Below are 26945 nucleotides of genomic sequence, written 5' to 3' on the forward strand. Positions count from 1 at the left end.
CAGTGCGCTGTGACTCTGAGTCGACACACCTGAGATGTAATTTGCGATTCACTCCAGCCACAGTAATCTCCAAGCTGTAATTCGTGGTGCGTTGCATGTCCTACCTGGGCTTCGAACCCGGTTCTCCCACATGAGAAACCAAACATAGCATAAAGAGGGCATCCCCACTTGGCTATGTTGTACTTATATTGAGATATCGTACTTGAAGGATTATTTCACCCAAACAATGGCATATCTTCTATAAATTACACACCCAATTCATTGAGATATTTTTGTTTTGGCCGCATTTCTAAGCCGATAATATTGTATGACTGACGAGTCTCAATTGTAGTAGGGAGAATACCACTTCCAACCACTGCAGATGTGCTAATTATATTGTATTAATAGTACCCATTAAGACCTGAGAACAGATTCTACAAATGTCTTCTAAATCATGACAGTTTTCTGAAAAACCCATGTTTGTCGGTAGTTCTCAAACATTTTCATAACGTGTGACACAGACGCGTCCACCGGTTTAAATGGGAACTCATGACTCGTCATTGTTAAAGCCACTAAAATGTTGCTTGTTACAATTAGTGTGTGTGGGAGAAGAGGCATTGTTGTTCATCATAAGCAGCCGTTAAGGAACAACTTTGAAAGTATTTTGTCTTATACATACATACCAAAATGTTCTGTCAAGTTGAGGTCTTTCCATTTTGTCAGTGCTTCCGAGAAGTAGGTTTCTACCTCCTGCGATATTAAATAGACAAAATTAACATCTACAGGCAATCAAAGAGTAATGATAAATATATTGGCACACATGAGACATAATAAAGGTGCAAATAGGGTAAATATATGAATGGCTCCATACCTCAGCATAGGCACCAGTTCTATCAATGCGATGGATCACATTGATGTTGACATTGGCAAGTCTTTCAGCAAAAGTGAGAAACTGGAAGAAGCATTATCCATTATTATATATTCATTACTATAAACACTAAAGACTAAACAGTATGTATAATGTATGTAATAATAGTTTGTGTATAGTAAATAATATACAGTATAACTACTACAGTGATTTAATTAAGATAAGATTAGATGAATATCTTATACAGCTCACTGTATCAAAAACTGTTTTTAATAACATGGGTGTTTAATTTATGAGATGGTACAAAATGGTCCACTTGTTTTAAACTGTGCAGGGTTATTTTACTGTGTAGAAGACCCTTATTATTAATCAGGAGTTGTAGTAGCCACATGGTAATCTAAGCGGTGGATATTGCTCTTGTCTTCATGTCTTTATGTATATAAATTGTCTTGTTCTTTGTGTTATGTGTATATGTGTTCTGCATACTTGGCTGCTGGATCGCAAGACAAATTTCTGTGTGAACTGACAATAAAGTACTATATCATAACATATCATATCATATCATATCATATCATAACCCATATAATAGAGTTTTAATAACACGCACATCTAAAACACTGGATATAGTCACAGATAGCAACATGATAACATGTTAATTGACTGAATATTCACCCTGTAAGTGTTCTCAGATTTGTGATACGACGACTTGGATTTGTTCTTCATTTTAGACGAGTTGCTTCAGGGTTGATAAAAATGTTCCGTAGATTCAACTTGTAAGGAAAGTGTTCTATGAAAACATGTATTTATTTATCCATGAGTCTAAACATGTTTACACACACGCCGATGCCAGGGCGCAGCCATGTTGGATAACGAAAAGCATGACGGGTAAGGTTTTTGCTCTCCAGTCCACGTGGTCCACGTGGTTCATGATGTCACACTGTTTGTCAACGTCGGGTCCGGGGCCCTGTTTGGTATGTAACTCAAATGGAAATATTTTTTGTCTTTGGGACAACAACAGTAGGCTACAATGATCAGTGTTAACGGTTTTGAAGTTAACTGAATACATTTGCAAAATTGCAACTATGAATCACCAATCCATCAGTTCACAGTGATGGAAAGTACTCAAGACAAGTACAGTACTACTGGCCATTGGCCAACTGTACAATCAAGGTACTTTGACTTTACTGGAATTTATTTCCAATTCTACTTTTACTTCTACTTCACAATATCTCAGAGACATTGAGACATGTTACTCCACTACATTTGAAAACTTTATTTACTTTATAGATTTTGATACAAAAACTCAAGAGCCATAAACTTTGGCCAGAAGATCGCATTGTGAACTTGTAGATCTGCTATTTTCAAAATAATTTATTTAATAAATTTGAGACACTAGACCGGCTGTGTCCCTTTATTCCTATATATGGAGTTCAGTGTGTTGTGATGTCAGAACAGGCCAGCCCCATATATGGACACTGGCTCACTGGGCAGGGGCCCTAGCTGTCGTTGTGGTGAACGGTTATCGAGTTACAGGCATTACAGACGTACACACATACATATACAGACATGAGACGTGGTGCATTTATAGATAGATAATTCTGCATGAGTACCGTACTTTTAATTTTGGTAGTTTTTGGTAAGTATATTTTGATGCCAATACTCTGGTTCTGTTCTGACAGACTGGTAGTGTATGCAGGCTGGGTGGTGTGTGATAATCCTGTTGAAGTATTCCTTTGGTATGGCGACTGTGGCGGCAGGCCCGGGAGAACAAATAACGAGATAGTATCATGCTAAAAGTTCACAAAGTTTATTAGTTAATTAGATTATTAGTTAATATATTAGTTTATTAGTGCTGGATCATAATGATGTGACAACAAGATATGAGACAAAGTAACATGACTAATGCAGCAAGCCTGACCTTGCTGACGCTGAGATGTCTCGATCTCATAGCCTATCTATAAAGTATGCTACAGCACAGGCAGTACACAATACATATCAAGTACACTGTATCTCAAGTTCGAGTACACAGACTTATAGATGTACATGGACAACATAACATAACAGTCTATGGACAACATAACATAACACTCGTACACTGGCACTGCAGTATTGATACTTTTACTTAAGTAATTAAGTAACTACCGGTAAATGAAATTAAGTAGCCTTCTTTTTCCACATGTAGCCTATGTGTTGTGATTTAGGTTGACCATCTGAGTGGTCCCATATGACAATGATAACTTTAACTGATGCTAAAAGAAATTGAGTACTTGTATGTAAAATGTATATGTATACATAGGGGGGGGGGTGAACAGACTTTATCCCATGGCATAAAATCCTGACCTGGTGAGCTAAACTACCTGTACCTGTCCTGGATCCACCCCACACACAGTCCCACCCACAAGTACGCCATGCATACAGTACACACACAAGTGCTCCATCTTACGCTATCTCTCTCTCTCTCTCTCTCTCTCTCTCTCTCTCTCTCTCTCTCTCTCTCTCTCTCTCACTCTCTCTCTCTCTCTCTAAAATACACGAGTTGAGACTTCATGTTTCAGTGTTGAATGAGCAGGAGTTCTGCCAGGGCTCCCATTTACATTACAGGACTAACTCCACTCACATTCCTACCGAGAAGGACTTTTTACAGCAATTTAAAAAATCACCAAGAAAATACAAACCAAAAACATATTCTTCATGTATTTTTAATTACTTTTCTAAATATCGAAAGTTGCTTTGCATAAAAGAAAAGGAAGAAATCAACACCTGGAGAGCGATCAGGATGTCGGGGACCTCGGCGGCGATGGTGGGTTCCTTCATGGCTGGAGACTATGTGGTCTTTGGTCTCATGCTGCTGGTATCTGCTGCCATCGGGGTCTACTATGCCTGGACGGACAGGGCCCAGAAGAACGCTGGGGACTTCCTAATGGGGGGCCGCAGTCTGACAGCCCTGCCTGTGTCCCTGTCCCTTACAGCCAGCTTCATGTCAGCCATCACAGTGCTGGCCAGCCCGGCCGAGGTGAGATCACATAACATTCAGTACAGCTGGGAAACAAACAAACATACACACTCTGTTAATAATCTAATTTATCAGTCTGAGAGTGTACAAATGGACCCTTATTTGGTTTAAGTTGTACACTCTCAGAGTTACAAAGGAACACTAAGGATTGTATTGTGAAGAATGTGCACTGTGTGTAAATGAAAATCTAAACTAAACTCAGAAATATGACCTTAGAAGAGCTTTATTGACAAGTCTGGAGTCTGTATTTGTTGTGATTTTAGTTGACCAACCATCTAAGCAGGGTGGTGAGTGATATGTTTCAGTTGAGTCTCGTGCACAGAGAAGTGCACAGAGAAGTGAGAGAACATGGGGCAGTATAAAGTTCTGAAGTTTATTACACACATAGAGAATATGCAGTTTCACCAGTCTCTCTGTCAAATATGATTTGATTTGACAGTGATGATACATTTTATTTGTTAAGATAAATAGTATACTATTTGGCCTTCACCTCTTGCATCAGTCACACCAACATTGCATGCTAGTCACCGTTTGTTGAAAAATCAGTGCAAATCATATGAAAATGTTAAACCTCGTTGCATCACTGGTCCTTAGGTGTACCGCTTCGGAGCCACCTTCAGCCTTGTTGGCCTGTCCTATGCATTCACAGTGTTGATCACGTCTGAGATCTTTCTGCCTGTGTTCTATAGGCTGGGCATCACCAGCACTTATGAGGTGGGTGCTGTCTTGTATTTGCATCGATGTTGGAGTTATGAGGTGATTGAGGTCTTGTTTTTATTTTTTAATGAATGCTAATATTAGTGTGGTTTGGCTGGGTTACATATTTATGTGTGTACTGCAAGTTACAGTGTTGTGTTACAAGTGTTGTGTTACAAGTGTACTGTGTTGTGTTGTGTCGGGTTTTTGTGTTGTGGTGCTTTATGTTCTTGTCATCACTGTTATGTTATATTGTATTTTATTCTACTGTAAACATTTAATAATATGTAGGATGGGGTGCTTGTACTTTTTACCACAGGAGCTGGGTTTGGGTGTTAGAGGAAAGAGTAAAAGTAATCTTCAATAATTGCGTAGGTTTTGTTTAGATAAAACTACAATCCTACCATAGCATATGATGACGGATGACCCAGATATTTTCTGTCTGTATTTGTGCCCCTCTCTAAAAAGTACCTGGAGCTTCGCTTTAACAGAGTCACACGCCTGCTGGGAACCGTGTTGTTCATTGTTCAGACTGTGAGTAACAATACAATGAGTAGGCTACACAATGACCACGTTTGATCTCTGGTGGCCAAAACCACTAGCAGTTTTAATGCCTTGTGGTTGAAAGTATGATGTTGTCATGTTTTATCTATGCCACAGATACTCTACACTGGAATAGTCATCTACACCCCAGCTCTAGCTTTAAACCAAGGTATTGTCATTTTATTCGGATTCATGGCATGGTCTTAAGTGGCACTCCAAGCCACTTAGCTTTGTCCAGTTACAGTAGGTGACTGTGAGTCTCTCCCTCTGTCTGTCTGTCTGTCTGTCTGTCTGTCTGTCTGTCCTGCAGTGACTGGTATGGATCTATGGAGTGCAGTGATTTCAACAGGAGTGGTCTGTACCTTCTACTGTACCATGGTACGATAAATACCTGCACTGGAGTTGTGCTACAACATAACATATTAACATAAAGGCACGTGACATGACATAATATACCCCTGTTCTGCCCTGCAGGGTGGTCTGAAGGCTGTGGTGTGGACAGATGTATTTCAGGTACACATCTAGGCTACTTCAATAACATAAAAGAGTGTTACCGTTTCCTCTGTGATCCAAACAACACATTAGCTAATTAATTGTGTCATATCCCTACTTGCCACATCTAATGACAATACTTACAGCTATTGATCCCCTTCTATTCATCAGCAGTAGACCAGAAAATTACCACCACCACATAATTAACACTATGGATTTTGCATGAACAAAACTAGTTGGTTCCAAATGTAACAGTGATACAATTACAAAGCAATTACAGGATAACAAAGAGTGTCCTCATTGTTGTGGGGCAGGTGGGCATCATGCTGGCAGGCTTCCTGTGTGTCATCATCAGATGTGTGATCCTACAAGGAGGAGTCCAAACCATCATCACAGACTCACAGCTTGGAGGTAGACTCAACTTCTGGGAGTGAGTATGATACGTTTCAGAATTTTAAATATAGACAACATTCAGACACAAGTGTCACATTCCACTCACAACACCTATGTTGCATTGGGTTCTTTGTTTCCCTAAGAAGTCATGTCTGTACAGTGTACACAATACACATACAGTTAAGTTGGTTAAAAATGAAGAATGTATTTCATGTCAAGGTTGTCAGGAATGGCCTGGACCACTGCTGTAGCGGTCTGGACACCTAGGCTACAATGTAGCCTTGCGAGTTCGAGTCCCGATCCTGATGGCCTTTGCTGTGTGTTACTCCCCATTTCTCTCCCGATTTCCTGTCAGCCTACTGTCTTATCTACATATAAATAGGGAATGAGGAGAGAGCACAGGAAACTTACAGTTGGACAAAACAAAGTGTCTTATCTGTAGGACGGCAACATTTTAATATGCTTCAAAGGCTAGGTGCACTTTGACCTTTTGGACGAAGGCCAAAAGGTCGAAACATGCGTTTCTGCTTGACTTTGAAGACATTTACATTTTTCTTGAATGTGGATGTTCCCTTTGATGATTTGTATACTTTTATTTACTTTGGATTTGGGGGAATTAGATAAGGGTCCCTCCCTCATACATTATAAATTACCAATTATTTGGCTTGAGAACCTTGTTCTGAATCAATGGGCCTCTTCCGTATCAGCTTCGACGTGAACCCTTTGAGGAGGCACACCTTTTGGACGCTGGTCTTTGGAGGGACATTTGTCTGGGTCAGTGTTTATGGCATAAACCAGGCCCAGGTTCAGAGATACATCTCCTGCAAGTCCATCACTCACGCAAGAGCGTGAGTCACAAGATTTTCCTTTCTGAGTGAATGCATACCGTAAGTAAAAGATTAATAGGATAGCTGTGTGTGTGTGTGTGTGTGTGTGTGTGTGTGTGTGTGTGTGTGTGTGTGTGTGTGTGTGTGTCTGTGTGCGGGCGGGCGGGCGGGCAGGCGTGCGTGTCAAACAAATTGCATGTTCATTTATTGCATGGATGCATGTTTAATTTTGTCTCATTATGTGTGCACTGGTTCGACATCTCTGTGCAAATGTGTTGTCTGTGTGTGTGTGTGTGTGTGTGTGTGTGTGTGTGTGTGTTTGCATGTGCATGTGTACCGTGTGCTGCTGGACTGGTTCTGTGTGTCATGGTTTGACAGGTCTCTGTTCATGAACCTGATAGGGCTGTGGGCCATCATGCTGTGTTCTGTGTTTGCCGGGTTGTGTCTCTACTCTGTCTATAAGAACTGTGACCCGTGGACATCTGGACGGATCTCTGCTCCGGATCAGGTGAGCAAAGCATTGGATAATGTTATTGAAATATAAATATGGTGACACACAGAAACATACATGTGCAGTACATGGTAACTATAGGCTCCCAAGATAACCTGGAGCACTGATGTAGTTAGTACACTCTAACTAGGGGTTATAGTTCATTTAACCTTTAGGACTTTACTGTACCAAAATATATTGTTGAATTACTGTAAGTCACATCCATCCTCCATGTTACATCCCAGCCTGATATTGATAGTGACTCCCATCCTCTACAGCTCATGCCGTATTTGGTGATGGACATCCTGAGAGATTTCCCTGGCCTCCCTGGACTGTTCGTAGCAGCAGCATTCAGTGGCTCTCTAAGGTTATAACAGTGGCACTGATTTGACCACGCTTGTTGTTGCCACATCAGACAAATTACACACACACATATATTAATTATTTCACTGTTAATATCTATCAAGACTGTGTGATATTGTCTTTGTTGACACACCTATTTGAATCACACAGTGGCCATTTTCCTCTTATATCACACTTGAGGGTTGGATATACCACCCAGTTGAATGATGTAAGCACAATATCGTTTTCTGATTTGTTCATGTTCTCATATTATTCAGCACAGTGTCTTCAAGCATCAATGCTCTGGCTGCAGTGACAATAGAGGACCTGATTAAACCTCACACCCAGATGTCAGAAAGACATCTGTCCTGGACTTCTAAAGGACTCAGTAAGTTCAGACATTTGAACCAAGCAGTTTGTCTCTTGCTGAGCCAAGGGAGCCAACAATAACTGACTCTCACTCTCTCATTTTCCCTGTTTTAATGTTGATTGCAGCTATCGCATATGGGGTTGTTTCCATCGGCATGGCTGGGGTGGCCTCAGTCATGGGCAGTGTGATACAGGTTGGGATTACTGTAGACAATACAAGAATCATCAAATCTGTGCATACTGTACTTACTAGTGACCTCACTACCATAAAATAATCAAACGTTTAATTGTTTTACCTCATAGCAAACTACACACAGTACCTAACAACATACATATGCTAAACTGGTATGTTCTAAAGGTCATACAATAGTTTGTCATGATTCATTTTAACATAAACTACAGCAGCATTTACACAACCACGGCTCATGCATAAATCATGTCAGCCTCTTAGAATGGCATGATTAGTTGGAGTTACAATTTAAGACCTTTTCTTTATATGTTAGTAATGTAAATCTAACAGCACATGCATACAACACCTAGTGCATTGATTTTCAGACTGAAATGTAGATGTGTGTCTCCTCATGCAGACAGTCACCACTATCTTTGGGATCATTGGAGGGCCTTTACTTGGTCTATTCTCACTGGGCCTCCTCTGCCCTTTTGCCAATTCCACAGTAAGTATTCACTTAACCATTAGTGATGCTTGTAACTCAAGCGACCTTTTAAATAAACACACATGGAAAATTCCCAGCTGTCACTTGCTTTACCACCATCTGCACAGAAAAATAACCATCTACATTTTGACCATGTTCATCTTTGGTAGCTAACAGAAACTCCATTTCATGATGATGAATAATTCACGTATGCATTACAATTATGCATCATCGTTATTTCTCTGAAGAGCTTCTAAAGAGACGTATGATATAGTTATCGTGTGTTCTCTAGGGTGCTTTGACAGGTGTGATGTCTGGATTGGCCGTGTCTCTGTGGGTGGGCATCGGAGCCCAGATATATCCTCCTTCTGCAGAGATGACCAGGCCTTTGTCACTGAGCACCCAGGGCTGCAGCTTCAACGTTACAACAGATAGCTTCAACGTGTCCACCGTTACCCTGCCCACACTGTTGATGTTCAACACCACGACCCTGCAAGACGACATAGCTTTAACGTAAGTGGTGTCGTCAGATCTGTTGCATGGCCGAAATGACCAGTTACAACTGGGGACAGATTTGTCTGTATTACTATGTAATATGGGTTGGTCAAATGCTGTTTTTCCACTGATTGAACCTGAAACGTATGATGAAACCAGAGCCAGGACAATGGATTATTCTTGATAGTTATCCTTTACGTTTTCGAGTAATGTGTATACAGAGACAGTGTCTCATCATTATGTATTTTTATTACTGTACGTCAAAATAAAATAATAAATACGATACAAAATCGCCAAAACCTTGAAGGAGATATTAGCCAACAGGCTTTGTGACATTTCATTATAGCAAATATTTTGATCATTTGAACGTCTCATTTCATGATTTCACTGTGCTTGAGTGCTAATGCTTTGTCTCTTCTCATCAGGCCAGTGCTTGCAGACAGCTGGTACTCTCTCTCCTACCTCTACTTCAGTCCCATTGGAACCATAACCGCCATCGTTGTAGGACTGGTAGTCAGCTTGCTCTCAGGTATCATCAGTCCATGCAACAGTTATAGTACAATCAGTGATATTGGATTTGAACCTCAGAACCTGGGTCTCCTTCGTAGGAGACCAAACATCTACCACTCAGCCCAGAGGAAGAGCAAGCTCTGCTAGGGGACATATTGCATTTATGAGCCTTATGTTAGGCCTACTTGTCAACCAGTAGATGCCTTATCTGACACCAGGGTCTATCTCTCTAAAAGTAGGGATACGACCTCGTACCAGTGCCATATAGGTTGGTTGAAATAACATTTTATTCAATAAGTCCCGGATCGAATATTGTGTTATATGCCTTAACTTCACAATGAATGTGATATCGACGCGATCACGTCTCACAGGCTTGTTTGTTTGTATGCAAAATAAGTTACCAATTTGAAGTTCACTCACGACTGAATAAATCAGTAAGTTTGTTGGTATGTTTGCGTGCCATATTTCTTTTAATTTTTAATATTTTTTGTTCTTTTCTCAGGGGGCAGAAAGTTGAAGGTTGAATCAAGACTAACACTAATGAAAGAAGACATGTATTCCTATCACATATTAAAGCGCCTTATGGAAAGGGTAAGTGAAGTGATACAGCACCGGATTGTCTGCAAATCTGCTCTGTATACATCCAGTGGTGTAAAGTAACTAAATACTAAAAAAAAGTATTGTACTGAAGTACAATCTTGGGGGGTATTTTTACTTTACTACATTTTTCAATACTTTTACTTCCACCCCAGTACATATCAGACACTACAATTATACGACAACTTTAGTTACCTTCTAGATTTTGATTATTAAACACTATAGGCCTATACAGTATTTCGGTCATTTGAAAATAGCAGATCTACAAGCTCACCATCGTGACGCAAAGCATTGTGTAGATGTAGATTAATTTTCAAATGATTTTTTTTTCTCTTTGTGCATTCTGCACAACAAGTAATTTTACTGTGCCTATACTTTTGTAATATTTTGAATATGGGACTTGTAACAGAAGGTATCTACATTGCAGTATTGATACTTTTACTTAAGTAAAACATGTGACTACTTCTTCTTTTACTGGATACAGCATGTCAACCTTTCTCATTTTGCTCTTCTCCATAAAGGCGACAAGACAAACGTGTGATGACACGAGGAATGGACAGCGGAAATGTGGCAATGACAATCCTGGTTTCCGGGACATTGAGCTGGACTTTACAAATGGCAATGTTCCCACATAGCATGCACCTACTTCCATTTGTTGATATATCTTTTTAGGCTAGATTCCCAGTTACTTTAGCCTTTTGCTCAATACAGATTGTGCACTACCCCTTTAGTCTGAAACATGAAATTGCAGTTAACTTTTAAATTGTAAAAAACACATCGTGCTGTGATTTTAAATAATTTATTACAACACAGGATCTGTGTTTGAAATACACATTAATGTGAAATGCATTTGTTGTTTTGACTCTTCCGACACATATACGGTTAAAATAAAACATTTGAGATTATACAATACGAGTATGTACAGGTATATACATCAATAAATGTAACATTGGAGTATATGAGATTATGAGTGTGCATATGAGTGTTCACTCTACAGGTACAGTCCTTACAGGTACAGTATATACATTATATTGAAAATGTGACAAAGGAAACCAGGCCAAAAAGACCTAAATACTAGGGGAAACACAGATTTTCAAGTTTTTAAATGATTTTGATTGCTGTCTGCTTCCATTTGAAATGCAGAATTATGCTTTCTTAAAGCTCTTTACATTATTAACATAAGACAAGGAAATGTTTGGCTCTGCAAACTCTCCAAAGACAACATTAACCACTTAAACCCTAGATACTTCATTGGCTGGGGTCACACATTGGTGTACTGTATACTCCTCCTCCTTTCCCTCTTCTCACCACATCTCTTACAGGCCTATCTGCTCAAATGTGATGCATTGTGGGACTTGTAGGCTGGCTATTTATATTATGACACTAGGGTTCATGTGGTTAAGACACCATTTCTGGGGGACGGTAATGTGATTATGCATTTGTAAAAAACTATATATTTAATATTTTTAAAGTACACTTCGGCTTTAAAAGCAAAACACAACTACAAGTAATAGATATCTCCATTACCTTTGGCAGTCTCTGCTGACATTTTCCAGTTGTCAGGTTCAGAGCACATTCAACATATAAATACTATAATCAACAGTAAGGTTGTCCTCAACTAAAGAAATGATTAGTCAACTAATAGTCATCAGATTTTGTCCACGAATCAATTAGTTGACTGACAAATCTGTGAAACAGAAATGCTGAATCAATCAGAGACCAGCCTTTTCAAGTTGGAGAGGTTGACTCCATTGGATATCTCAATGGACAATGGCTATTTAAAGTAACGTCTTGGTCAAATAAGACCAAATTGATCAATTAAGTACAGCCCTAATTGTCTCCGGCAGGCAAAAAGCATGGCCGAGACTGTGTTTTGCAGCCCGTCTGTCCGTCCGTCCGTATTCATTTTTCGTCTTTATCATAATATCGTTTCTTTATGGCTCGGTACTTCCTCAGGAAATAGAGCGCCGCCAGTTCCTTGATGACAAAGTCTCCTCGTTTCACCAGCTTTTCGATCTTCTCAGGGTCCGTCACGTCTTTGTTCTTCATGAAGGCTGCCTTCAGCTTCTCCCTGAAGTACGCCGCCCCTTGGGGGTATTCCCTTCCAAGATACAGCAGCTGTCAGGAATGCAAAACGTTGTTGTTCAAACGTAGGGTCATTTTAGGATTCACTCACAGAAAAATCTCTCTCTCTGTACGTCATCCTCAGACGAGCTCTCCACCTGCATCTCCAGTCATTCCGATCATTGCTATCCACAGTTCCACACTAGCGTCTTTCTTTAGCACAGGTAAGGGGTCTTCTTCAGGCCAAGGACCCCTTGCTTAGCTGAGAGAGATGAAGCAGGGGCCGCCACTACATGTTGGATTCATGTTGAATGTGCTTTCAGACATCACATCATGTTAACGAAGTGTCTTCAGGCATTTAACTACTTAAAGTATAAACCCTGGCTCAATACTTAAACTTGACCTTTGGCTCGGCACTTGGTCTGCTCTATTTATTCCGCTCTTTTCAGTTCGATAAATCTGGCATCGCACAATGGCTGCATGAGCGGTACTCAGTATTTTGTCAGAGGTGCTCATATCAGGCACTGAAGAACCCCCAAGATCTGTGCCTCTGCTTGGCACAGTGTGCAAAAGTGTGTGTGTGTGTGTGTGTGTGTGTGTAACTTACATTCTTGTAAAGTGCAATCACCTTACTCTTTAAAGGGTTGGACATGTCGAGAGTGGGATGGCACTTTGGGAAACAGCTGAAATTAAACCAACAAAACAAAATATAATTAGTCAAATGAAAGAGAGATGAGCATCCACCATGGAGTTAAAAGGTTTGCACCTTTGATCAAATTTCTATCACTCTTAAGAGGCAATTCCTGTTTGGTCAGGGAATACTGTATTGCATCAATGAGGCGCAACACCAGGGTCTGGTACAATTAACCTAGTGAAGAAATTACTATTATTATTTTATATATTATATTACATAACTTGTTTTGTATTTTGCACTATGTATAAAACAACCACAAAGTAAACTCCTGATAAACGTCACACCTGTATAAACATGTATCTATAACATTCATATAGGACAAGTAAGTGAATCATATCTCTAGATTAGGGGGACCAGACCACCACTACTGAGCTAGTTTATCTCGTTGTTGACTCGCTTCAAAAAAGAGGGCGTTGTTTTTCCTTTATTCGCCGACGGGTTCTCAGATTGGCTTATTATTATTAACAGTTAACACACTGACTTGTCTCAACCTACTCGACAACCACACAGGTTCAAATAACGTTTTATTATTAAATAGATAAGAAATAAGTGCAGATTTAGCCGATACCAGGGAGCTCCTTGTTGACATTTAGCTGTAGCTTGTTAGCAATAGCGTACAGCAAGACTGTGGTGTGGGTGATCAGAGCATCGTGTCGGGCGATGGGTTCTACATGGCATGTACCATCGTTGCTCTGACATTCACAACAAACGCACGAGGACACACAATATTATGTTTACCCTTGTCCTTTGTGTCTGTGACGCGTGTTTATGGTTCTTTTGCGGCAGGATCCATTATGACTCTGTGAAGCCGCGGTGCATTGGAGTTCACAGTTGCAGTTCACACCACCACCATACACAAATAACATTGCCGTGCGTCGTTTCGTTGTGTCGCAAATAACAAGACGCATGCGCATGTAGCCTGGGCACCATTTCATTTCGGTATGAGCCGGATGATATGCTACGTCACGTTGTATGCAGCTTCCCAAACAGGATGTACCCAAAATAATCCCCCCTCCCCCGCGATCAAAATGTTAGTTCCCCCCATAGAGTATTGGTTCCCCCCCGACTTTACTCGCCAGTTGCCATTGTGCCGCACTCTCGCTACGCTATGTATTTTAAAATTCAACGAAACTAAAGTACGCCGCATCAGAAGCATATTAATTGGTAGGAACTAACATTTTGATCGCGGGGGAGGGGGGATTATTTTGGGTACATCCTGTTTGGGAAGCTACCTACAACGTGACGTAGGCATATCATCCGGTCCCGGACTTTTGGAACAGAGACCAGGCTTTCCTCCGAGGCGGTGGAAAGCCTGGTGATGCGAGGTTAATGCGCATGCGTCCTATGTTTCCATGGTTACTGGACGCTGCCTTAGAGTATATACTCTAAGGACGCTGCCCGGAGGCGTCAGGTCAGGACTCTTTGTGAAGATGGTGAGAAAAGCTGCAATTTACACTCATATTAATAAACTGTCATTGTGTGTGTGTGTGTGTGTGTGTGTGTGTGTGTGTGTGTGTGTGTGTGTGTGTGTGTGTGTGTGTGTGTGTGTGTGTGAGAGATGCAACTTTTGGGAAGCCGTGGATATGCACGGCTTGGGATACACTGCCATGTCTTCCTTCTTCTTCCTTCCTTTGCACATTGAATATGTATCATATTCAACGTTTCTTTACCTATAACTGGCAGGTTAAGTGCTCTGGAAATATCCTCTTTAATGAAACTGCTGGTGCCACTGCTACTGCTACCCCCATCTAATAGGCACCATGGCTACTTGGCTAAGGCTTTGCGTTAGGTGCATCTATCCAAATGGTAGCTGTCTACTCTGCAGTAATACTGTACTATTGTCAGAGTTGCAGAGTTGCCTTTTTTTTTTTTACAGTCTATGGTTTCCATACATGTCGGATACAACTCCCATTGAATCTAGGCTTCTTACATCTCAATGTTATCATACAGTAAGTTTGCATAATGCAATCACATCTGTGGCCCTTTTAACTGGAGTCAGATTTAACAGTTTGTTCATGTGATGTGGGAATTAATTATTAGATCTTTGCGCCCAAAACGACGTCATAATTCTGGTCTGATAAAGCCAATCCCGCGACTACATAGCCGCTGTGCCACTTAAGAATGACTTTTGTTGTATTCTCGTATAGAAATAAGTGCACGCAGACAAGGCAGCAGCTTGTGTTCACTTCTTTACTTCCTCTTTCATCTCCTTTGACCTCATGACATCATCAATACAAAACCATTCACCTTTTCACATCAGGGCCCCCTAGTGACTAGGGGGCACTAAGGTATAGGGCCTAGTCTACCTTAGTGCATTGCACTTTCAGACCATACACAGTATATCACAACTTTAAATATGTGAATTTATCAGACTTACTGAGACTACTACGATTTACACAATGATTCTGATGAATGACCAGTACACCAATGAGCTGTCCAATTTAACACATCATCTTGATTTATTTTAGTCAGCTAAAAAAACTGGAAAACTGAGCAAAACGGAAGAGAGAGAGAGACTGGAGAGAGAGGAGGAAGAGAGGAAACTCAAAGAAGAAGGTATAAACACACACACACACACACGCGCGCGTGTACGTAAGTGGTGGGTCAGTATGTTACACATAGGCGGACTTTGAACCTGACGCCAGGGGGTGCGACTGTTTGGCTAGCGACTCGCGCGCGCGATTTTTTGGCCCATGATGTTACACCAGTCCAGTGGTTACCTTTTCAGACCGACGATATTTGAAGTGAACTGGAGGATTCCCCACCCATGACAAGCACTTGGAATTCCCAGAGATAAATATTGTGGAAAATAGCAGAGCTATTGTAGATCAGCTATTTTCAAAGGATTTTCCTCTAATACTTACCGTATATTATGTGACAATTTGGCTGATTACTTAGTAATAGTAGTGGTCTTTTTTTTAGGTATTAAATTGTCACCAGGGACCCCCCCCCCCCCCAAAAAAAAAACCAAATCATGGGTTACATAGTAAAATTAACATAAAATGTATATGTAACCAAAAGGACAAAAGGACCCCGTATTTAATGTGTTCACTCGCTCTCAGAGTTCAATTCAGTGCTTGTGGTTTTGCTCTCAGAGGAGGTCCGACTGCAGGCAGAGAAAGATGAGCTGGAAAGGTTGGAGAGTGAGAGCATCGAACTGAAGGAGCAGCAGCGGCTCGAGTTAAAGGTGAGCCGTGTTTTTCTGGGGCACCATGGTGCTACAGATGGTTTAATACTAATCATTAAGAAGTGGGTTTTGAAAGCGGTTTTGAAGGATTGGAGGGTGGGGGGCATGGGGGCTTCTCTGATAATATTGGGGAGTGCACTCCACAGGGTTGGGGCAGCCCCAGGTATGGTGCTTAATTGGGAGGGGACATGACGTTGGAGGAGGTCGAAGAGGTGGTTGGGACTGGGAGCCAGATTATTCAGAGCCTTATAGGTTGTGAGAAGTACTTTGAAGTGGATTTTTTGCCGGAAGCCAGTGAAGGTCGAGGAGGAATGGGTACTGTTGAGCAGACGGGCAGCTGAGTTCTGGACACATGTAGAGATTATTGAAGCCAGGTGATGAGGATGGAGTGCTTAATGGTGTCAAAGGCGGTGCTGAGCCTGAGATAGAGGAGGATGAGGATGCATGACAGGAGAATGCCGTCAAAGTGGACTCCAGGGCTCCCCCAGGCCTTAAGGGGACTCCAGGGGGTCCTCAACAAAATTAGCTAATATAGAATCTAAATCAGTTTAACCACCCTGTGAAAAATGTTGAATATCTTTAAAGCTTATTTTTTAAGCTTTTTAACAGCACAAGTGAGAACGACTCGTCTATTCACTACTAAAAAGGTGTCATTTGACATTCAACCTGAATAATTACAGACTTTTGTCACTGGCTGCGTGTGTAGTCTGTGCACACCCTCTGATAAAAATACATAATTAATATTTACAATCTGGAAAAAAATAAAATAATTTAAACTCCATTTAGTTCTGTGTGAATCTTGTAGTAGGGTGTTGTTGCAGAGGCGCATGTCTTGACTTGAGCACAGTCAAGCCTGTTGTTGATGACTGTGCCATCAGACAATAAAACATTGTAAAATGCACTCACAGGACCAAGAGCGCAGAGAGGATGAACTGAATGAACTCCGCCATCTACTGGAGGACAACCATAATGCAGTGGCTGGATGGAAAATGGAAACCAGGGAGAAAGCCAAGGTGTGTGTGTGTGTGTGTGTGTGTGTGTGCGCGCGTGCGTGCGTGCGTGTGAGAAGGCGAGAGAGTGAGAAAGATGTAACTTGTTTGCCCACATACTTTTGACAAGTTGGCCCAAGATATTATATGAATTTACAAAAGAACATCATAATGATAGTGTATATGAGCATATACAGTCATTGTATCTTGTTGAAAATGGTTTAACGTGATTGTGTGTGCGTGTGCGTGTGTGTGTGTGTGTGTGTGTGTGTGTGTGTGTGTGTGTGCGTGTGCGTGTATGTGTGCGCGTGGATGCACAGTGGGACAGGTACATGCGGTGCGACGGCAGCCCAGACCCAACAGTGCAGCAGGAAATCAACGCCTACATCAGCCTGTGGAGAGAAGACCCAGAGCTCAACATTACAGCTGTGCTAAAGCAGTGTGCCCTCACTTTACAGGTGTGTGTGTGTGTGTGTGTGTGTGTGTGTGTGTGTGTGTGTGTGTGTGTGTGTGTGTGTGTGTGTGTGTGTGTGTGTGTGCGTCCTGTCCTCACTGTAAAGAGAATCGACTGTGTCAGATTGTATCAAGTATCAACGCAACATGAAACACAGGTGAAAACCCAGAAAAACAAAGCTGCTACCACTGCTGTTTGAAAAACGTTTCTCAACGTTTGGTCCGGGGACAACTAAGCGGTCCAAATAGACCCTTAACGGGTGTTGGGACCCCAATCTTATTTGGACCCCTGGTGGTCCTATAGGACCCGACATTGAAAACCAGTGAGACCATTACGTGTGCTCCTTGTGAGTGTGAGGAGGAGAGGACCCCGGGTTTGAATCCGACCCCTGTCTTGTCTCGCATGTCTCTCTGTCTTCTCACTGCCCTTGGGTTTTCTGCTCTCTCTAAACGGAGATACGTACCTGAAATAAAGAAAACAAATGCCAAAAGTAAATCTTAAACTAGAAATGCACTCTGTCGAGGTGCCAACTTGTGCCTTGTGCGCAAACAGAGCATCAAGTACTGCGACTAACTAATTACAACTGCTGTTCTAAATCCTTTAGACCCGTTATTGACCTTATACCAACCTTGAAACGTACCGTAGTTACGTCACCATCAACAGCCAATAAGGGACCACCATTCTTACTCCGACATAGTCATACATACATACATACATACATACATACATACCCAGCCCATCACCAAACGGTACTTTAGTAGTTACGTCATCAGACAATCCCTGATTGGCCGACGGACAACACCGACATACGCAGCCGATTACTGTACTTGCGCGCCCTGCTTGTGCAAGTAAAAACAACAGCAACAACAAACAAACAAACAGATGTTTTTCCCCGTCCTAGCTGATTGAGGAGCTGGAGGGTTTGCTTTTAGACGTCAGAGAGCCAGGTGAGATCCAGAGGTACCAGGACACCCTGCTGTGTCTGCAGGAGCTGACCCACTCCAAACACCACCTCACCTCTGAGGACCTCCTCAAGGTAGAAGCCAGCCAGGGCATGTCACTTTAATAGTTCCAACAAAATATCCAAAACTATTTGACGAAACATTCTAGTTGACAGAACGAAAAAAGAAAAGGGAGGCTTTTTACAAAACCAATAACTAACTGAAACTGAACCGAACTAGCTAAAATCATAGAGAAAATGTCATAGCAAAAATAGCCAATCTACAAGCTATTTTCGCTACTTTTCTGAGCTACCCCATATTACAAAAAAAACCAAAAAAAAAACACAAAATGAATTATAAACGAAAACTGTCAACTAAAGCTGTCAACTGATGGACAACCCTCAAATATACGTATAAGATGTGCAAGACAAGAATTGCTAAACACTCCAGCAGTGACATTTCTCCTTCATTACAGTGGGCCAGCACTAACGCTGACATTGAGACTGGCAACATGCAGACCGTGATCAAAGACGACAATGTCACACTGTGTCTCTGGGCCAACATCAGCAAGAACCCCAGGTGACAGAATAATCAGAGAGACGTTTGTTTGAGTGTGATATATTTGGGTAGCAATAACTCCTAAATGACTTGAGAATTAAACTTACACAGTAGCTATAGTTTTCTAACTTCTCTAAGGTCCACCAACTAGACATTTCCAGTGTGGTCCAAAAGTGCAACCTAATGTGTCATTGTCAGCTCAATAACATCTCTATGCGTTTGTGTCCCATCAGGTTCACAGACATTCAGTTTGAGGACGTGGGTCTAGGGTTCGAGCTTCCCAAACAGCTGGCTAAGAGTGACATCGCTATCCGCATTCTTCACACCCGCTACGACCATCTGACGTCTCTGGCCCGTATTAGACAACAGAGCATACATACACGCACACACAGGTCTCCCTCGCACGCACACGCACACACACACACACACACACACACACACACACACACACACACACACACACACACACACACACACACGCTCACACTTTCTGCCTATTTCTTCAGTAAGAACTACTCCTACTAATGTGGCTATTCCTACAGCTGCTACTAATCACGCAATCAGTCAACTCAACTCCCAGTATTAATATTACTAATACAAACAATCCTTCTGTCACAACTGTATAACCTCAGTATATTTTCAGTTGAAGCTTGTGAGTTGCAATCTGCCACTTAATTAGTTAGAACGAAAATGTATGATAGACTATGTTAATACAATTTAACTAGCACATAATGCAGTGGTTGGCGGTGGTCTCCCTGCTCTTCCATTGAGACATTTAGACCCTGGTGTCAGCACTGTGTCTGTCAGAGTGTCAGCACTGCCTGAAGCTCATAAGCACAATATCTCCTCTAGACAAGCAGGGATTCCCTCTTCTATGAGTGGGAGATGCTTGGTCTCCCACATTGGGGACCTGCGGGTTCGACACTTTACAGCTTTAGACTCTCTGGCATTAAACTCCTTGTCTTTCTTTGGTCCCAGCAGGTCCCTTAGCGGGGGACAGGAGGCCGTCAGTCTGGAGACAGATTCACCCGAGCAGGAGGAAACGGGAGGAGAGGGGGAGATAACGGAGGGTGGAGAAAGCCCCCCGCTGCCTAGCGGGGCAGACGAGGAGGTGCCGTCAATCAGAGAGTCTGATGGACAGACGGTGACCGGGACAGACGCGTCGGTGCCGTCAATCAGAGAGTCTGATGGTCAGACGGTGACCGGGACGGACGAGGAGGTTCAGTCAGTGTCTGACGGACAGAAGGTAAGATGGAGAGGAATGGAATGCTGGTTTGGTTCTCCAAAATCACCATGTATTTTTGCCACAGATCCCGAAAAAATATCTTTCGCAACATTTCAAGATTTTTCTAAATGTTCATAAGTATAAAATATACTGATTTTGATCCTACAGTATATTAAATTCTACTGGGGACGCCCGGGAAACCACCCTTGTAGACTGTAGCATTTCATAGACTCACGTTTCTCCATCCACTAATACCGGTCTAATATGAAAGCTAAAGGAGCGATTGGACTTTTCATTGTCGTTGTGCGTGCACCTCTAGCAGAGCACAGGGAGCCAGGCTTCGGTGAGGAGTGCTGGCCAGAAGCCCATAGAGGACTCGCAGGGCCCCATAGTGACACAGACAGACACAGTCTCAGGTGAGACACCCAGCATCAAGGCTTCCTGATACATTTTACCCAACCTCCAGTAGCGCACGCACACACACACACACACACACACACACACACACACACACACACACACACACACACACACACACACACACACACACACACACACCACTGAAATGGGACATTCTGCATAATGAGTATACTATTACTTTTGGTACTGTAAATACTGTTTAACTTTTCCTCAAGTACATTTTGAAATCTTGCAACAGAGTATTTTTATATTGCAGTATTTGTACTTTTACTTAATTAAAACACTACTGAAAAAATTATTCTCTGTCTCTGTCTCTGTCTGTCTGTCTCTCTCTCTCTCTCTCTCTCTCTCTCTCTCTCTCTCTCTCTCTCTCTCTCTATCTCTCTCTCTCTCTCTCTCTCTCTCTCTCTCTCTCTCTCTCTCTCTCTCTCTCTCTCTCTCTCTCTATCTCTCTCTCTCTCTCTCTCTATCCCCCAGGTGGTGGGGACTCGGGTCCTGACCTGCTGGAGCCATTGATTGACACCTCCGACGGTGCACATGTGGTGGACTTGTTGCAGTACACTCCCCTCGGCGGGATCTTCTACTGGGACGTGTTCTGCCTCCCGCCTCAGTCCAAACGGGTCAACGGCTGGGAAATCATACAGGTGAATAGTGAATACATAATACTAGAATGTGTCTATATAGACTAGCACTAGGTGGTGCTGGTTCTGCTGCATTTATCCCAATAACTTCACCACATAAACACTAGCGCCGATCTACAAGCTCACATCGTAGCATGTTGTGAGCTTGTAGATCGGCTAGTTTGAGTTCTATCTATAAATGCACCATGTCTCTGTAAGTCTGTCTGTACGTACAATACATGTGTACAGCTGTAATCCACATACTGTAACTCGACTGCCCCACATACTTCAAATTCAACACGCGCGTTCCACAACCCCACAGGGAGTGCAGTTCCCGGTGTCGAGCCTCTGCCCGGGCTCTGGACAGGGCCCCTGCCCAGTGCCCATGGTCCATATATGGAGCTGGCCTGTTGTTCTGACATCACAACACTCCATATTTGGGCATGCCTGACACAGAACTCCATAGGAATAAAGAGACACAGAGAGACAGATACAGAAATTTCCATATATGGGCATAAAAGGGACACAGTGAAGAGAGGAGAGTCCGCACACAGGTTTGCTCCAAGGTGTGTTTTATTCAATACACCATAAATAAGACACAACGTTTCGGCCGTGAACGGCCTTCATCAGGTGATCATAAAAGGGACACAGACAGATGGGTGGAACGAGTACTCTGACACGGGTACAACGACTCTGTGCTCTACAGCCGGGCACCGGTTTATTATACAAAAAAGGAATGGACCAAGTACTGTATAGAGCTCTGAGGAACCCCTGTCAACTAATAATATAGGGTTTAAGTGGTTATGGTCAGGTGGTCCCTATTTCTCTCTCTCTGTCTCTCTCTCCCCTCCTCCTGTCTGTTTTTCCCCAGCTGTTGGACATGGGGCTCCAGGTGTTCCCCTACGCAACGGAGCAGTCTCAGCTCCGGGGCTCAGCCTCAGTGAACGTCGAGGACGGCGGCGCACTCACCTGTCCCCCCGTGGGGATGTCCGTCACGCTGCCCGACTCCGTTCTCTTCCTGGAACCGCCGCATGTGGCCCGTTGGGACCCTGCAGGTAGGTGAGACAGACTGGGACTAGAGTAGAGTAAGACGAACACACGATGCAGGCATCAAAACTACTGTAAACGTTTACTCTGAATTCTGAAATAATGAAATCGGGAGATATGTATGAGGTCATGAGAACTTAGTAGAGACTTGGATTGTATAGTTACCATGCCATGATGTAACGCCAAATATTAAAGACATCTACAATAAGTAGAGTCTCTAGGTGACTCTAGGTGTCAAAGTCACTCTTTTTGCACATAAACAAATGCAAACAAAGCTGATTCTGCCAATGTATATATGACAAGACACAGCATTCCGTTTGAATATCAATTTTGTGTTGATTTGACTAAATTAGGAAATGTATCCAGATCAGAATGTGTTATTATGCGTGGCAAACTGACCAAGATACTGTAGTACTGTAGCAAAAAAATGCTGAATTGGGTTTTGAAATTCTGTACATTGTCAACGTTTGTTATTCACGTTTGTGTTCTAAAAGAGTCAATGGAGTCTCTATTTATTTGATCATAATCAATGTAGTAACTATTTAAATATTTGGAGTTACACCATGGCAACCCAAACCTCTACCAACGTGTAACTTTTGCTTGAACTCTGTGTCTTCCAGGGAAGCAATGGAAGACAGATGGGATCAATGATATTTCCTACAAGGCGGCGGAGGACAAAATATCCTTTAAGATGGACTCCTTCCATGCCTTTGTGTTGATGCAGGACACTTACATCCACCTGCCCTTCCAGGGCTGGGAGCTGAGGCCACTGGGGCAGGACTCGGTTCTGTTCACCATCAACACAGCCCTCATAGACCTCAGCATCACTGTCCAAGTAAAGAACACACATCTGAAAGCACATGTGTCACATTCTCAGTCAATAAGCAGTATGTCTTTATAGTGAGATTTCGTTTCTATGACTACCGTCACAAAATGAAGGGTGAAAAGGATGGATTTCTGTCTGTCCAACAGGGTAACCAGTGTATGATGCAGTCAGAGCAGGAGAAAGGCCTCTCTCACCTTGTAGGGAGATGGATGAATGGTCCAGCACTGCAGAAAGCCATGGTCAGCGCTGGGGTCAACATCTTTGTCAACGAGTACACTGACAAATACGTCAGTAGCTGTGCTAAGGTCTGTATCAACTGCAGATGCCTGAAAACACATCTTTGTGTCATAACACAAGTCAAGTGGATATTTGAACTAATGTCTCGGTCTCCCCCTCCCAAAAGTGCAACTCGGGGCATGACTTGCACTGCAATTTGTCGACACAACAGGAATGAAATTGTGTGATTGTGTTATTTACCGAGTGGACAAACTTGTGTCCATGTGCTGCAATTCTATACTGTGTTACACAACACGGTTGGCCCTCTGCTGAAATAGTTTGTTGTATGTTGTCATTTCACTGCCAACATGGTATTCATAGGCATCTAAACAGCAAAACAAGCATGCAACCAGTCCATTTCCTCATGTAGCTACTGCATGTGATCAGGGTACATTTCCTTAACACTCTGAACTGTGCCACATGATCCTGTAAACACTGTTGCAATGCGACGCTTGCAGTGGGGTTGCAACTTGCACATGATTGAGAATGGTGTTAAAATGAGCTGTGCTGGTCCTCACCTCGACAGGACCCATTGATAGAGCATGCTGCATATGAACAGATGGCCCTTCTCTCACCTGCCTACGCCTTCACATGGAGCCAATGGAATGCCAAGTGTGGGCCTGAGCATCTGGTTATGCAGGTACACAAGAAAACCACACTGAAATCCATTCCTGAGGATTGATTTAATTCAGAGGATCATGGGTAACCAACCATGGCCTTTACACACACCCACACACGTGACATGGCAGTGCACACAGTGACATTTCTCTCAGAATGAGGAAAAGGGAAGTTGTGTTGTCTATTGTCTCAGACAAGATGTTAATCGATTCGAGCCAGATATGCGATTACCCAGCGGCTTAAAATGTTTACCTGCAGGGACACCAAACTGCTATCTAACAGCAAACATGCATGTGAACCAAACCAACGTTTGGTTCACATGCCCTGCATGTTTAACGTCTATGTGCACTAGAGATGTTACGATATATTTGATTGATTATCAGAGCAATATTTACACCACCACCATATCAGGATCAGAGGCTAAGGACGATATGTTTCAAAATACATAATTATGCACATTGTTGATTATCTGGTGTAATTCATAATTGTTACACATTTTAAATGATTTTTTTCCCTTGCAGACTGATGCATCTTTTCAGAGAAACGACAGACAATTGCTGAAAAACAAATGTGCATCAGTCTGCAAGGAACTTTAGTCTGTAAAAATGTAAAATAGGGTATAAACAATAAACATTCTTGGGGTTCCAAGTGGTTAAGGCACGTACCACATAAACACTTAATATAGAAACCTATATTATAATAGGCACCTGGGAGGGCCAGCGGACCACGGCCATGATGTCCCTACGACTCAGACGTAACCATAAACAACCCAAACCTCTAATTAGTATATACTGTGTGATAATTTTGTAATCGATTAGTTTCATTAACTGCACCCTTACACACTAATCTCCCTCCTCTCCTATCTGAACTCTTGTCGCCAGGTATGCGAGCACCATGGTCCCTCGCAGGTGCCCAAGGGCTCATGGAGCGTCTTCCTGCTGGGAGCTCAGAGGTGTCAGAAGCTGAAGATCAAGGAGAAGGATGAGTCCTTCTCTCCGGAGCTCCACCCCGACACAGAGTTCCATTCCACGTTTGTCCACATGCTGCGCGAGGACACCAGCATTGAGGGTGTGGAGAGGATACGGAAATCCCATTACCTGTTTGTTGACACAGTGCAGAGTCTAATTTGTGCCACCCGAACGCTTATTTATTCTTAACCACTTTCAACCTCTTCCCTATTTTTGTCAGTATAGACGAAAATGTTCACATACATATACATTGTAATAGCCTAACTACAAGTTCACAACGCAGCGATTGAGCTTTTATATTGGCTATTTTTGTCACATGACTCCATTGCATGGCTAAACGTTCATGTGGTTATTAAAGCCCCATTTTGTTTAAAGTATAAAATGGGGCTTAACCACATGAACCCTCACATCTAAATGGGTTAAGAGGTTTGTACATGTATTGATTAATCGGTCATAATAAAGGGTGGACATATGAGGCAACTGGTATCAATGTTATAAATGCCGCCCGCGATAAATGCTCTGAAAATCTTGCCCGCTCTTCCATGAGTTTCTATCTCCATACTCCAGAGCAACGACGTCGAGTCTGTGGGGGCTATGGGGCTGTAGCCCCCATGAAGAATTAAATAGCCCCTTTTAGCCCCCATGAAGATTATCGTGGACATTTTATATTAACATTACAGATTTTCTGGGAATTATTGACCCTCTGTGACTCCGTCGCAAAATTCCGAAAATGTGAACCTCTCCGCAGGCTGTTCAGAGGTGTTAAAAGTACTCAAATGCTAATCAGGTTTCTTTTGTTTTCACCTAGCCGCAGGTATTATATGCCTACAGTACAGCGCCCATAGGCGGCGGGTGTGTAAGGCTAGGGAAGGCTTAGCCTTCCCAAAAATTATGCTGGGTATTTTTTTAAATATATATAATATATGTGCGCAGCATTATATAGAAGGCTATTGTGTGTGTAGTGTGTGTGTGTGTGTGTGTGTGTGTGTGTGTGTGTGTGTGTGTGTGTGTGTGTTGTTGCTGCTCCCTGGTGATCGGGTAGGTAGGCTATACAGCAACTGGCCTAATCAGCATATGATTGGCTACTATTGGTATGTCTGTAAACCTCGTCCGCTTCCAGTCGCTTTGTAGCAAACAGTAGCGCGCGCTGGTTTGTTTTGGGAAACAGCAAAACGCAAAATGTATTTTCCAAGGCAAAGATAAAGTAATTCAGAAGAAGAAGCTGTGACTCGGCTGTCAGAACTCAGCACCACCACCAGTGCCCGCACGGTTCACAGTTCACACCACTGCAGCAACACTGACACGTTCAGCGGAGTGACTGCTGTCTCTGTGCCGTCTATGAAGAGCCATGAGCCGCGACTCCCGGGAGGGGCAGCAACACCGCCAGGTAATCTACACAGACTATAGTGAGACTAAACACACTGACTCTAGAAAAGACCCATATCGTCCAAAATAGGCTAATCAGTCGTTGTCTGTGTATAGGCTAATTAATTGGTAAAAGTACGCTAAATAACTCATTTTTAGACCATTTGGGAAATAAATAAATCCGCGGCGGCGCGATCTAAGGGTAATGGACACATAACGGACACCCGGGTATAAATGCAATAATTTATTAACAAGAAAATAATGAATATTTACAGATATATGACATGTTAAAGAAATCTGTCGGTGAGCACTTATAACATAGTTAACCCCCCCCCCCCCCCCCCAGGGGTGGGTGGGTCTTGTATACATGACATCAGAAGACCCCTTCAGAACCACACATGTCACAGGTCACAGACAACAGCTTCT

At 42.5% G+C, this 26945-nt stretch overlaps 4 protein-coding genes across 4 annotated transcripts in view; 2 read left to right on the forward strand and 2 right to left on the reverse strand.

Moving 5' to 3' along the window:
• The window catches only part of utp20 (UTP20 small subunit processome component), a 35530-nt gene extending 33846 nt beyond the window's left edge, over positions 1-1684 (reverse strand). The window contains exons 1-3 of the mRNA XM_080757684.1: positions 1520-1684; positions 851-931; positions 663-729 (exon numbers count right to left, since the gene is read on the reverse strand). Coding sequence (XP_080613810.1) covers positions 663-729; positions 851-931; positions 1520-1570 — 199 coding nt within the window. The 5' untranslated portion in view covers positions 1571-1684. The remainder of the gene's footprint in view (positions 1-662; positions 730-850; positions 932-1519) is intronic.
• Positions 1685-3559: 1875 nt separating this feature from the next.
• slc5a8 (solute carrier family 5 member 8) lies at positions 3560-11001 on the forward strand. The gene is made up of 17 exons (XM_080757592.1): positions 3560-3860; positions 4455-4574; positions 5025-5090; positions 5217-5268; positions 5410-5477; positions 5574-5612; positions 5906-6021; positions 6692-6832; positions 7190-7319; positions 7580-7668; positions 7922-8031; positions 8139-8206; positions 8600-8686; positions 8958-9178; positions 9586-9689; positions 10173-10261; positions 10789-11001. The coding sequence occupies exons 1-17, from the start codon at positions 3624-3626 to the stop codon at positions 10900-10902; spliced, it is 1851 nt and encodes a 616-aa protein (XP_080613718.1). The 5' UTR covers positions 3560-3623; the 3' UTR covers positions 10903-11001.
• A 60-nt stretch (positions 11002-11061) lies between these two features.
• lyrm5a (LYR motif containing 5a) lies at positions 11062-13888 on the reverse strand. Its single transcript, XM_080757593.1, has 3 exons — positions 13764-13888; positions 12939-13014; positions 11062-12385 (listed from the first exon to the last, which is right to left on the reverse strand). Exons 2-3 carry the CDS (start codon positions 12981-12983, stop codon positions 12170-12172), a joined length of 261 nt encoding a protein of 86 aa, XP_080613719.1. The 5' UTR covers positions 12984-13014; positions 13764-13888; the 3' UTR covers positions 11062-12169.
• Positions 13889-14377: 489 nt separating this feature from the next.
• dnai7 (dynein axonemal intermediate chain 7) lies at positions 14378-25384 on the forward strand (the record flags this gene model as incomplete). The annotated part of the gene is made up of 16 exons (XM_080757012.1): positions 14378-14458; positions 15494-15581; positions 16121-16212; positions 17121-17225; positions 17522-17659; positions 18557-18691; positions 19072-19175; positions 19388-19546; positions 20136-20400; positions 20699-20795; positions 21277-21443; positions 22291-22474; positions 23087-23301; positions 23439-23597; positions 24095-24208; positions 25068-25384. 16 exons carry the CDS (start codon positions 14378-14380, stop codon positions 25341-25343), a joined length of 2379 nt encoding a protein of 792 aa, XP_080613138.1. The 3' UTR covers positions 25344-25384.
• Positions 25385-26945: the final 1561 nt, after the last annotated feature.

The sequence above is a fragment of the Protomyctophum bolini genome (assembly GCF_963924005.1).
Source record: "Protomyctophum bolini genome assembly, chromosome: 23".
In the NCBI taxonomy this organism is placed as follows: domain Eukaryota; kingdom Metazoa; phylum Chordata; class Actinopteri; order Myctophiformes; family Myctophidae; genus Protomyctophum; species Protomyctophum bolini.